This window comes from Oncorhynchus tshawytscha, linkage group LG23 (genome assembly GCF_018296145.1).
Source record: "Oncorhynchus tshawytscha isolate Ot180627B linkage group LG23, Otsh_v2.0, whole genome shotgun sequence".
NCBI lineage: Eukaryota > Metazoa > Chordata > Actinopteri > Salmoniformes > Salmonidae > Oncorhynchus > Oncorhynchus tshawytscha.
Window position 1 is genome coordinate 25,041,103 of NC_056451.1, and position 13,000 is coordinate 25,054,102.

Consider the following 13,000-nt stretch of genomic DNA (forward strand, 5'->3'; position numbering starts at 1 on the left):
ACAACATAATTGACCTTATTGCACAAATGAAGCTTAATGTTGTCTAACCTCCCTTCCTCTTTTGTATTCCCCCTTTAGCAGTGTGCCTCATCACCCCTCCCCCTCCACCACCACCCCTCCCCATTCCCCTCCTCTCTCCTCTCCTCTCCCGCTGCCTTGCACCTCTCTCAGTATGTGCTGTCAATAATTGATGGTTCTACAGACTCAAAGGGTAACAGGTCCAATCTCTCATGTATTTATTTATTTACCATTCCTACACACACCCAGTCAGTGAGACCACTATCTGTGTTTCTTAGAGCATGGCGATCGATACCGAGCGACTCCTCTGTCTCTATGTCCATACATGTACTGCATGTCAGGGCAGGCTCATGGGGGTTTGTTATCCATCAGTGCATGTCCCTGCGGCCAAGATGGGGTTAATATTGCTAGTCTGGCTGACAACAGGATAGAGGGAAGGAAGTAGAGAGATTAAATGAGTGAGAGGCAGGGGGCAGAGGAGAGAGAGAGAGAGAGAGACGAGTGATTTAGTTCATCCCTGATTGACTATAGCTAGCACACTGGCGCTCACAAGCACTAACACCCACACCGAACGATGGAGAGAGACAGCAGAAATGAGAAGTTCTTCTCCAGAAAGAGAAGTTTCACTTTTGGGGCATATGGAGGGTGAGTAGCAGTCAAAGTATTGACAAGGAATTAAAATGCTTTGGTTCTAGTGTCAGAATCTGAATAAAATCTTGAAATAGTTCATAGAAGTAGTCCTTAATGTCATGCGGCACATTGTCTAAGGAGTTACCACTTTTCCTATTCACAGTGTGGACAAGTTCATATGTGAAAATGAGACTAGGTGAGAAAAACTTAAAAATACCTTTATTTACCTTTATCCACATTAGATGTAGTTTATTTCTCGCTGGTCATTTTACACTGGATTTAAAGCTTGATACACTTGCAGTTGATGAATAGGAAAAGTGATGGGTTGCATTGCTTTGCTCTGTCATTCCACCTGTTGCAGCAGACCAGAACCTTTAGAACACAGCATTCTGGATATTTTGGACTCCCCTACCAGCGAGACCAAACCGTTCCTTTCTGCTGGCAGCAACCGGAAGGTAAAAGGACTTAATTGTCATAATGTGTCTTTCATCATATCCTTTTTGCATTTGTTGATCACATCGTCACTAATTTAGTCTCCCTGCATTTCCCTTAATCTGTGTTTGTCTAATGTTGTTTCTCTTTCTCTTCCTGTTTCTCCCTGAACCTCTTTTCTGTCTGTCTGTCTCTTTCTGTCTGTCTGTCTGTCTCTTTCTGTCTGACTTTGTCTGTCTCTTTCTGTCTGACTTTGTCTGTCTGTGTTTTCCATGTAAGGTGACAGAGCTGTTTGAGATCATTGAGAAGTTGCAGGTGAGTGTACAGCATCATTCCCTCTCTGTTTTGTGTAGTCTCTGTGTGTACATCAGTTCTCTTTCCAGTTAGTTCATCAGTCAGTCACTGTTACCTTCACTCTCCTTCATCAGAGCAGCAGGCTAGATGAACAGCGCTGTGAATTCCCTCTGCCTTTGAGGGTGAGTCTTTCTCCTAAAATATAATGTCAAGACCTGTGTGCACACGTGTTTGTGTTGACATTTGACCTTTCAATATTATCAACGATACAGACATTTTTGTTCCCTAAAACACTGAAGTCACAATAGTTGTAACACTCATACCAGCATACATGGGGCGGCAGGGTAGCCTAGTGGTTGGGCTAGTAACCGGAAGGTTGCAAGTTCAAATCCCCGAGCTGACAAGGTACAAATCTGTCGTTCTGCCCCTGAACAGTCAGTTAACCCGCTGTTCCTAGGCCGTCATTGTAAATAAGAATTTGTTCTTAACTGACTTGCCTAGTTAAATAAATACATAAAACTCATTGTTAGGTATGCTGATGCAACCATCATCCTACAGATACTGCTAGATCTACATTTAATTTGATACACCAGACTTTTTAATTCTCACCTCACCCTTTTGAAAGTCTCAGGTTTTGAAGATAGGTCATGACCTTCCTCTGATCCTGCCTCCAAAGCTGGGTGGTTACTGGATAGACCCCCCGCTACAAAAGTTTGCTGAGACCAGTCCGACCTCCTCTCATTATGGACTAGACCCAGAGACCTATGACATCATGGAGAGAGACAGCGAGGCCACATACTACCAGCAGTTCTTCCGCTCACGAGTTAGTAGAGTACCGCCCATAGGACTACTCTTATTCTGTTCCATTTGATGGTAGAGATGGACTATGATCCAAGATGATGAAATACATACAGTGCCTTGCGAAAGTATTCGGCCCCCTTGAACTTTGCGACCTTTTGCCACATTTCAGGCTTCAAACATAAAGATATAAAACTGTATTTTTTTGTGAAGAATCAACAACAAGTGGGACACAATCATGAAGTGGAACGACATTTATTGGATATTTCAAACTTTTTTAACAAATCAAAAACTGAAAAATTGGGCATGCAAAATTATTCAGCCCCCTTAAGTTAATACTTTGTAGCGCCACTTTTTGCTGCGATTACAGCTGTAAGTCGCTTGGGGTATGTCTCTATCAGTTTTGCACTTCGAGAGACTGAAATTTTTTCCCATTCCTCCTTGCAAAACAGCTCGAGCTCAGTGAGGTTGGATGGAGAGCATTTGTGAACAGCAGTTTTCAGTTCTTTCCACAGATTCTCGATTGGATTCAGGTCTGGACTTTGACTTGGCCATTCTAACACCTGGATATGTTTATTTTTTAACCATTCCATTGTAGATTTTGCTTTATGTTTTGGATCATTGTCTTGTTGGAAGACAAATCTCCGTCCCAGTCTCAGGTCTTTTGCAGACTCCATCAGGTTTTCTTCCAGAATGGTCCTGTATTTGGCTCCATCCATCTTCCCATCAATTTTAACCATCTTCCCTGTCCCTGCTGAAGAAAAGCAGGCCCAAACCATGATGCTGCCACCACCATGTTTGACAGTGGGGATGGTGTGGTCAGGGTGATGAGCTGTGTTGCTTTTACGCCAAACATAACGTTTTGCATTGTTGCCAAAAAGTTCAATTTTGGTTTCATCTGACCAGAGCACCTTCTTCCACATGTTTGGTGTGTCTCCCAGGTGGCTTGTGGCAAACTTTAAATGACACTTTTTATGGATATCTTTAAGAAATGGCTTTCTTCTTGCCACTCTTCCATAAAGGCCAGATTTGTGCAATATACGACTGATTGTTGTCCTATGGACAGAGTCTCCCACCTCAGCTGTAGATCTCTGCAGTTCATCCAGAGTGATCATGGGCCTCTTGGCTGCATCTCTGATCAGTCTTCTCCTTGTATGAGCTGAAAGTGTAGAGGGACGGCCAGGTCTTGGTAGATTTGCAGTGGTCTGATACTCCTTCCATTTCAATATTATCGCTTGCACAGTGCTCCTTGGGATGTTTAAAGCTTGGGAAATCTTTTTGTATCCAAATCCGGCTTTAAACTTCTTCACAACAGTATCTCGGACCTGCCTGGTGTGTTCCTTGTTCTTCATGATGCTCTCTGTGCTTTTAACGGACCTCTGAGACTATCACAGTGCAGGTGCATTTATACGGAGACTTGATTACACACAGGTGGATTGTATTTATCATCATTAGTCATTTAGGTCAACATTGGATCATTCAGAGATCCTCACTGAACTTCTGGAGAGAGTTTGCTGCACTGAAAGTAAAGGGGCTGAATAATTTTGCACGCCCAATTTTTCAGTTTTTGATTTGTTAAAAAAGTTTGAAATATCCAATAAATGTCGTTCCACCTCATGATTGTGTCCCACTTGTTGTTGATTCTTCACAAAAAAATACAGTTTTATATCTTTATGTTTGAAGCCTGAAATGTGGCAAAAGGTCGCAAAGTTCAAGGGGGCCGAATACTTTCGCAAGGCACTGTACATAGTAGCTGTGTGACTTTCTCTCCTATGTCAGTATCATCACTCGTTCACAGCAGTGGACCCCTCCCTGGGACCCCTCCTTCTCTCTGTCTGTTTGGAGGAAGAAGAGAAGAGGCTGAGAGTAATACTGAGGTTATATCTGAAAGAATGGAAATTATTCAATTCATGTAATGAAACACCCTGGTGAATTCCATGAGCAACAGTTATTACGTCTGTCTTTCCTTTCCAGAATGAGGGAATGCTCTATGCATGGGGTTTTCTCTGTGTCTCTGTTCCCAAACATCCCGTCTGCTGTGGAGCTGGCCAAGGTACCATTACTAGTCTCTCCAACAGACGTGTGTATTTTAGAGGAACCTTTACTGTGCTTTTACTAAAAACATTTACCATCATTGAAAAAACCCAAACTGACCATGTCCTTTTCAGATGCTATGCGACAGTGTGACTGTGTCCAGATTTGATGTGGTCAGTTACCTCAAGGTACTTTTTTTCACTGTACACATTCCCAAATGCTTTAGGCCTTCATGTTACACAGAATGTACTCTTCAAATGACCTCTAAACCCTGAGACCATTTTGACAAAAATGTGTGCTCTTTCCTTCCCCTTTATCTCTCTATCTCTCGCTCCCTCTCTTTGCTTCTTTCTTTCTCTCTTCCCCTCTCTGTCTTTCAGGCACCAGATCTTATAACAGCATTTGATGAACACAGAGTGTCTCTGAATTTCAAGTTTGGTGTCTTGTATCAGAGAGAGGGACAGGTAAATAACTGGAATGCAGGAAGAAGCTTGGAAGCATTAAAAAGTAGCACTAGTCTACTGTACATTACCTCTCATATTTTCTCTCTATCTTTTACAGTTGACAGAGGAGGACATTCTCTGTAACAATGAGGAAAGTGAAGAGTTTCAAGAATTCCTCTCTATTTTGGGAGATACAGTCACACTTCAAGGGTTCACTGGGTAATGTACAGTAACCGACATTTTGACATGGCCTTATGGAGAAATTACAGAAATATGACATTGTAACAGGAAGAGATGAATAAGAAGATACCAGCAGCTTACTGTCACTCCCTCTCCCCGACTGCCTCTTCCCTCTTTCTCTCCCACATTCTCTCTCTCCCTCCCTCTCTTCCAGGTTCCGAGGAGGTTTGGACGTGTGTCACGGTCAGACAGGAAGTGATGCGGTCTTCACTTCCTTCCACAGCAGAGAGATCATGTTCCATGTGTCCACCAAACTGCCCTTCACAGAGGGCGATACACAACAGGTTAGCTCGAATAACGACACCTAATCATCCTCACCCACAGTCAATCACTTCAACCCAGCTCCAGTGGCTCCCGCTTACCCTCTGCTCATTACTCCTTACAGCTACAGAGGAAGAGACACATAGGCAACGACATCGTTGCTGTTGTTTACCAGGAGGGCCACACCCCTTTTCTGTCTGATGTCATCGGCTCACACTTCCTGCACTGTTTCTTAGTGGTCAGGAGGGTGAGGAAGAGAGTGGGGGGTGAGGGGGAGGAGGCAGGAGGAGGAGGGGTGTTCCAGGTAAGAAGATAAAACAATAGGAGAGACACATTGATCTCTTATCACTGTAGGTATTTTTATTGGAATGGAAAGCCATTTTCAAACCTGGAAGTGGCCTGTTTACAGGTGTCAGTCACAGCGAGAGAGGATGTACCTCCCTTTGGTCCCTCCCTCCCTGATCCTCCTATATTCACAGAGGTGAGCAGAATTCACATCTGAACTTGGTGACAAGGTAAAAGACCATGATGCATTCTTAGTGTGTCTCTGTTGGCCTATCTTCCAGAGCTCCCTGTTGAGAGAGTTCCTTCTGACCAAGCTTATCAATGCAGAGATCTCCTGTTATAAGGCTGAGAGGTTCAGTAGACTGGAGGTAACCACAGAAGAACAACTCTAGCACCATTATAAATGTATACAATAATTCTTGAGGCATTACACGCACATATCCAAAGACTTTCTAGATGCAAATCTGGTATCTTTTTATGTGGAACAGAAACCAAAGAAACAAGTCTTTCCTCTTCTCTAATAGCCTCTAGTGACTCCCCATCCCGGGTGCGGGAGCGTAATCATCGACTGACACTAATTAGCATAACGCAACGGACATAAATATTCCTAGAAAGTATTCCTATTCATGAAAATCACAAGTGAAATATATTGAGACACAGCTTAGCCTTTTGTTAATCACCCTGTCATCTCAGATTTTCAAAGTATGCTTTACAGCCAAAGCTAGACAAGCATTTGTGTAAGTTTATCGATAGCCTAGCATAGCATTTTGTCCAGCTAGCAGCAGGTAACTTGGTCACGGAAATCAGAAAAGCAATCAAATTAAATCGTTTACCTTTGATGAGCTTCGGATGTTTTCACTCACGAGACTCCCAGTTAGATGTAGCCAATGTTCCTTTTTTCTAAAAATATAATTTTTGTAGGCGAAATAGCTCCGTTTGTTCTTCACGTTTGGCTGAGAAATCGTCCGGAAATTGCAGTCACGAAACCCCAAACAATATTCCAAATTAGCTCCATAATATCGACAGAAACATGGCAAACGTTGTTTATAATCAATCCTCAAGGTGTTTTTCAAATATTTATTCGATAATATATCCACCGGGACAATTGGTTTTTCAGTAGGACCGATTGGAATAATGGCTACCTCTGTATTTTACACGAGAATCACTCTGGGAGCCATCAGGTGACCAGTTGCGCAATGTAGCGTGTATTCTTCAACATAAATGCGTAAAACTACTTCACAATGCTGTAGACACCTTGGGGAATACGGAGAAAAGTAATCTGGTTGATAGCCCATTCACTGCTCAATAGGGACGCATTGGAACACAGAGCTTTCAAAAGATGAGTCACTTCCGGGTTGGATTTTTCTCAGGCTTTCGCCTGCAATATCAGTTCTGTTATACTCACAGACAATATTTTTACAGTTTTGGAAACTTTAGAGTATTTTCTATCCTAAGCTGTCAATTATATGCATATTCTAGCATCTTGTCCTGACAAAATATCCCGTTAACTACGGGAACGTTGTTTTTCCAAAAATGAAAATACTGCCCCCTAGTCACAAAAGGTTCTAATTCCTCTCTTCTGCTCCCCATCTCTTACTTAAGTCCTATATGATGCCTCCTTCTCTCCTCTGTCTCTGCCTCCCTCTCTCCTCTCATCCTATCTTTTCAAGCTGCGCACTCGTTCATCCCTCCTGGAGGGTCTGCAGGCGGAACTGTCCACCCGCTCCCAGTGCATGATGGGAGATTCGCCTGTGTCCACCCTCTCAACTTCTGAGGGGATGAGGGGTGTAACTGAGGGGAGTGGAGGGTTTATCGAAAACTTTAAGGTGAGGTCAGAAATCCTTGACTTTTCACTACAGTGTGGGGAAAGGGTGGGTTTTGGACTTGGCATCCATATTTCCTGTCTTTGTTGCAGAGAGCCATTAGGGTGCGCAGTAATTCTTTTGACACTCTTGGGGGACCTAGAAAGATGGGCGGGGTGCCGCTCCCACAGAAGCCCAAGGTAACCCATACTGAAGATGGAAGCACTTTCTCTTTTTTCACTGAATATCTTATTGATATATTTGTGGGAAATACTGACCACCCCTGTTGGTTTTTGTCTCCCTCTCCAGGCTGCTACAGAGAGAGATGGAGAGAGGTAAGACACTACAGAGAACGGACAAATCAGACAGATGGACGGACAGATGGATGGATGGATGGACTGACAGACAGACAGACAGATGTTGTTTTTTTGTCTTTCAGTGAGTTGGCCTACAAGCCCCCTGAACCCAGCTTTCCGCCCACAGACAACCTGGGCTCCACAGAGGTCAAAGACCACTCCAGTCCCCAGGATAATATGTAGACAGACAAAATTATGTGTATATTTGAGTAATAACCGAGTGGATACTTTGTATGTACAGTGCATTCAGAAAGTATTCAGACCCCTTGACTTTTTCCACGTTTTGTTACTTTACAGCCTTATTCTAAAATTGATTATTCTAAAATGGATGAATTTTTTTCCCTCATCAATCTACACACAATACCCCATAGTGACAAAGCAAAAACAGGTTTTTAGACATTTTTGCAATTTTATAACAAATAAAACACTGAAATATCAGACCCTTCAATCAAATCAAATCAGATCGTATTAGTCACATGCGCCGAACAGGTGTAGACCTTACAGTGAAATACTTACTTAGGAGCCACTAACCAACAAATGCAGTTAAAGAAAATATGGATAAAAATAATAAATAAAAGAGCAGCAGTAAAATAACAATAGCGAGACTATATACAGGGGTACAGGGTCAATGGGCGGAGCACCGGCTAGTTGAGGTAATGTACATGAACATGAAGGTGGAGTTATTAAAGTGACTATGCATAGATGATAACAACAGAGAGTATCAGTGGTGTAAAAGAGGGGGGGCTATGCAAATAGTCTGGGTAGCCATTTCATTAGGTGTTCAGGAGTCTTATGGCTTGGGGGTAGAAGCTGTTTAGAATCCTCTTGGACCTAGACTTGGTGCGCCGGTACCGCTTGCCATGCTGTAGCAGAGAGAACAGTCTATGACTAGGGTGGATGGAGTCTTTAACCATTTTTAGGGTCTTCCTCTGACACTGCCTGGTATAGAGGTCCTGAATGGTAGGAAGCTTGGCCCCAGTGATATACTGGGCCGTTAGCACTACCCTCTGTAGTGCCTTGAGGTCGGAGCCCGAGCACTTGCCACACCAGGCTGTGATGCAACCAGTCAGGATGCTCTCGATTGATCAGCTGTAGAACCTTTTGAGGATCTGAGGACACATGCCAAACCTTTTCAGTCTCCTGAGGGGGAATAGTTTTTGTCGTGCCCTCTTCACGACTGTCTTGGTGTGCTTGGACCATGTTAGTTTGTTGTTGATGTGGACACCAAGGAACTTGAAGCTCTCAACCTGTTCCACTGCAGCCCTGTCGATGAGAATGGGGGCGTGCTCGGTCCTCTTTTTCCTGTAGTCGACAATCATCTCCTTTGTCTTGATCACGTTGAGGGAGAGGTTGTTGTCCTGGCACCACACGACCAAGGCTCTGACCTCCTCCCTATATGATGTCTGTTGTGTCATCGACAAACTTAATGATGGTGTTGGAGTCGTGATTGGCCGTGCAGTCATGAGTGAACAGGGAGTACAGGAGTGGACTGACCACACACCCCCGAAGGGCCCCTGTGTTGAGGATCAGCGTGGCGGATGTGTTGTTTTGTTACCTACACTTACCATCAGGAAGTCCAGGATCCAGTTGCAGAGGGAGGTGTTTAGTTCCAGGGTCCTTAGCTTATTGATGAGCTTTCAGGGCACCATGGTGTTGAACGCTGAGCTGTAGTCAATGAATAGCATTCTCACATAGGTGTTCCTTTTGTCCAGGTGGGAAAGGGCAGTGTGGAGTGCAATAGAGATTGCAACATCTGTGGATCTGTTGGTGCGGTATGCGGGTCTAGGGTTTCTGGGATAATGGTGTTAATGTGAGCCATGACCAGTCAAAGCACTTCATTGCTACAGACGTGAGTGCTATGGGTCAGTAGTCATTTAGGCAGGTTATCGTAGTGTTCTTGGGCACAGGCACTATGGTGGTCTGCTTAAAATATGTTGGTATTACAGACTCGGCCAGGGAGAGGTTGAAAATGTCAGTGGAGACACTTTTATTTTATTCATTTTATTTTTTCTAAGGGGTGGATCAGCTTAATATTGCGGATTAATATACATATACACATACAGTGGGGAGAACAAGTATTTATTCTGCCGATTTTGCAGGTTTTCCTACTTACAAAGCATGTAGAGGTCTGTCATTTTTATCATAGGTACACTTCAACTGTGAGAGACGGAATCTAAAACAAAAATCCAGAAAATCACATTGTATGATTTTTAAGTAATTAATTAGCCTTTTATTGCATGATATAAGTATTTGATACATCAGAAAAGCAGAACGTAATATTTGGTACAGAAACCTTTGTTTGCAATTACAGAGATCATACGTTTCCTATAGTTCTTGACCAGTCACTGCACAGCTATTTTCGGGTCCCTCCAGAGATGTTCGATCGGGTTCAAGTCCGGGCTTTGGCTGGGCAACGCAAGGACATTCAGAGACTTGTCCCGAAGCCACTCCCACATTGTCTTGGCTGTGTGCTTAGGGTCTTTGTCCTGTTGGAAGGTGTACTTTCACCCCAGTCCTGAGCGCTCTGGAGCAGGTTTTCATCAAGTATTTCTCTGTACTTTCCTCCGTTCATCTTTGCCTCAATCCTGACTAGTCTCCCAGTCCCTGTCGCTGAAAAACATCCCCACAGCATGATGCTGGCACCACCATGCTTCACCGTAGGGAGTGTGCCAGGTTTCCTCCAGATGTGACGCTTGGCATTCAGGCCAAATGGTTCAATATTGTTTTCATCAGACCAGAGAATCTTGTTTTGTCATGGTCTGAGAATCCTTTATGTGCCTTTTGGCAAACTCCAAGCGGGCTGTCATGTGGTTTTTATTGAGGAGTTGCTTCCGTCTGGTCACTCTACCACAGAGGTCTGATTAGTGGAGTGCTGCAGAGATGGTTGTCCTTCTGGAAGGTTCTCCCATCTCCACAGAGGCTCTGGAGGTCTGTCAGTGACCATCGGTTTCTTGGTCATCTCCATGGCCAAAGCCCTTCTCCACTGATTGCTCAGTTTGGCCAGGCAGCCAGCTCTTGGAAGAGTCTTAGTGGTTCCAAACTTCTTCCATTTAAGAATTATAGAGGTCACTGTGTTCTTGGAGGACCTTCAATGCTGCAGAAATGTTTTGGTACCCTTCCCCAGATCTGTGCCTCGACACAATCCCGTCTCGGAGCTATGCGGACAATTCCTTTGACCTCACGGCTTGGTTTTTGCTCTGACATGCACTTTCAACTGTGGGACCTTATATTTGTCTTGCCTTTCCAAATCATGTCCAATCAATTGAATTTACCACAGGTGGACTCCAATCAAGTTGTAAAAAACATTAAGGATGATCAATGGAAACAGGATACATTTGAGCTCAATTCTCATAGCGAAGGGTCTGAATATGTAAATATGGTATTTCTAAAAACCTGTTTTCACTTTATCATCATGGGGTATTGTGCTTAGATTGATGAGGGATAAAAATATTTCATAAATTTTAGAATAGGGCTGTAATGTAATAAAATGTTGAAAAAGTCAAGGGGTTTGAATACTTTCCGAATGCACTGTACAAACTATAAAATAAGATGTCAAAATGTATACTTTCATAACAGGTAATACAAATATATTATTTTAGAATATTTTCACTGTTAATATATGTACATCATTGTAGTAAATGTATGATAATGAAGTCATGCAATAATTATTACTATTTTACTATTTCAGAGCATTGTAATAATTCAGGGCTACCAACTTTTGAAGAAAGTTTGGAGTGAGATTTGCTATGTGAATGTCATTGCCCCCTGGCCAATCCATAGACGGAGGACTAGGAGTTTACTGTTTTAAAGCGAATTTCCTGAAATTCTATGTATTTTGACATGGCTTACGCCTATTACCAAGGTGTACAATTAGGTCTATTCAGGATGCTTTGAACATTAAATTAACACTCCACATTTGACTACTTTGTTACTTTTGGGTATGATATGTAAAGCATGCTAATATGTTTTTAAATGTTTTTTTATGTGGTTTGACACTTTTTTCAGACAGTAATGAAATGAGATAGGAAGACAGGCAAGTGTTATAAACAGTGGGAAGGTTGGAAGCCGGGATTGATCCCTGTTCTCAGGTGGAAAGTTATGAGACATGTGCCCGGAAGTGTTAGCACTACAACAAGGCTCTGCACAGGAAATGTTAATATCAATGGTTGATGGCAGTGGGTCACCAAATCATAGATTGGAGTCTGCTTGTCCATAGACTGCTTTGAAGGTAAGGAGACAAACATTTCATATTTTGTCATTTGGGATCTATCTCTTTAAAATAGGGATGGAAGAAAATCCTCTCCAGGAGGGTTGGCCACCCAGATCTATGTTCACCAAGTGCTGTGTGTTTGAAAATGTTCTTGTTGTAACACCGCATTTTTCAAGATGACCCAACCTTCAAGAAAAATCTAATGAAGATCAATATTTAGGTGGTTTATGACTACTAGTTGAAGATCAATATTCAGGTGGTTTATGACAACTAGTTGAAGATCAATATTCAGGTGGTTTATGACAACTAGTTGAAGATCAATATTCAGGTGGTTTATGACAACTAGTTGAAGATCAATATTCAGGTGGTTTATGACAACTAGTTGAAGATCAGTATCCAGGTGGTTTATGACAACTAGTTGAAGATCAATATTCAGGTGGTTTATGACAACTAGTTGAAGATCAATATTCAGGTGGTTTATGACAACTAGTTGAAGATCAGTATCCAGGTGGTTTATGACAACTAGTTGAAGATCAATATTCAGGTGGTTTATGACAACTAGTTGAAGATCAATATTCAGGTGGTTTATGACAACTAGTTGAAGATCAATATTCAGGTGGTTTATGACAACTAGTTGAAGATCAATATTCAGGTGGTTTATGACAACAAGTTGAAGATCAATATTCAGGTGGTTTATGACAACTAGTTGAAGATCAATATTCAGGTGGTTTATGACAACTAGTTGAAGATCAATATTCAGGTGGTTTATGACAACTAGTTGAAGATCAATATTCAGGTGGTTTATGACAACTAGTTGAAGATCAATATTCAGGTGGTTTATGACTACTAGTTGAAGATCAATATTCAGGTGGTTTATGACAACTAGTTGAAGATCAATATTCAGGTGGTTTATGACAACTAGTTGAAGATCAATATTCAGGTGGTTTATGACTACTAGTTGAAGATCAATATTCAGGTGGTTTATGACTACTAGTTGAAGATCAATATTCAGGTGGTTTATGACTACTAGTTGAAGATCAATATTCAGGTGGTTTATGACAACTAGTTGAAGATCAATATTCAGGTGGTTTATGACAACTAGTTGAAGATCAATATTCAGGTGGTTTATGACAACTAGTTGAAGATCAATATTCAGGTGGTTTATGACAACTAGTTGAAGATCAATATTCAGGTGGT

The 13,000-nt window shown here is 42.3% G+C and overlaps 1 protein-coding gene across 4 annotated transcripts; it reads left to right on the forward strand.

Annotated features, from left to right (window-relative positions):
* Nucleotides 1–76: 76 nt before the first annotated feature.
* Nucleotides 77–7,886, forward strand: LOC112253769 (rap1 GTPase-activating protein 2). 4 transcript variants are annotated; one of them, XM_024425748.2, is made up of 19 exons: nucleotides 78–663; nucleotides 812–844; nucleotides 1,013–1,103; nucleotides 1,360–1,395; nucleotides 1,509–1,556; nucleotides 2,000–2,197; nucleotides 3,952–4,049; nucleotides 4,147–4,225; nucleotides 4,341–4,394; nucleotides 4,587–4,670; nucleotides 4,768–4,868; nucleotides 5,044–5,173; nucleotides 5,275–5,454; nucleotides 5,560–5,631; nucleotides 5,717–5,803; nucleotides 7,106–7,261; nucleotides 7,351–7,437; nucleotides 7,547–7,572; nucleotides 7,677–7,886. In XM_024425748.2, exons 1-19 carry the CDS (start codon nucleotides 593–595, stop codon nucleotides 7,774–7,776), a joined length of 1,731 nt encoding a protein of 576 aa, XP_024281516.2. In that variant the 5' UTR covers nucleotides 78–592; the 3' UTR covers nucleotides 7,777–7,886. The 4 variants fall into 4 exon arrangements, with proteins under 4 accessions (XP_024281518.2, XP_024281516.2, XP_024281515.2 ...); XM_024425747.2 differs by having other exon boundaries at nucleotides 79–663; nucleotides 1,010–1,103; XM_024425749.2 differs by having other exon boundaries at nucleotides 79–663; nucleotides 1,010–1,103; nucleotides 2,006–2,197.
* Nucleotides 7,887–13,000: the final 5,114 nt, after the last annotated feature.

What these genes read in the sequence shown, in the direction of transcription:
- LOC112253769 (XM_024425747.2), top strand. Translation starts at nt 593, where the DNA reads ATGGAGAGAGACAGCAGAAATGAGAAGTTCTTCTCCAGAAAGAGAAGT. An exon ending in ATATGTGAAAATGAGACTAG is followed by an intron (nt 845 to 1,009) that starts GTGAGAAAAACT and finishes CACCTGTTGCAG; the next exon opens with CAGACCAGAACCTTTAGAAC. An exon ending in TGTATCAGAGAGAGGGACAG is followed by an intron (nt 4,671 to 4,767) that starts GTAAATAACTGG and finishes TATCTTTTACAG; the next exon opens with TTGACAGAGGAGGACATTCT.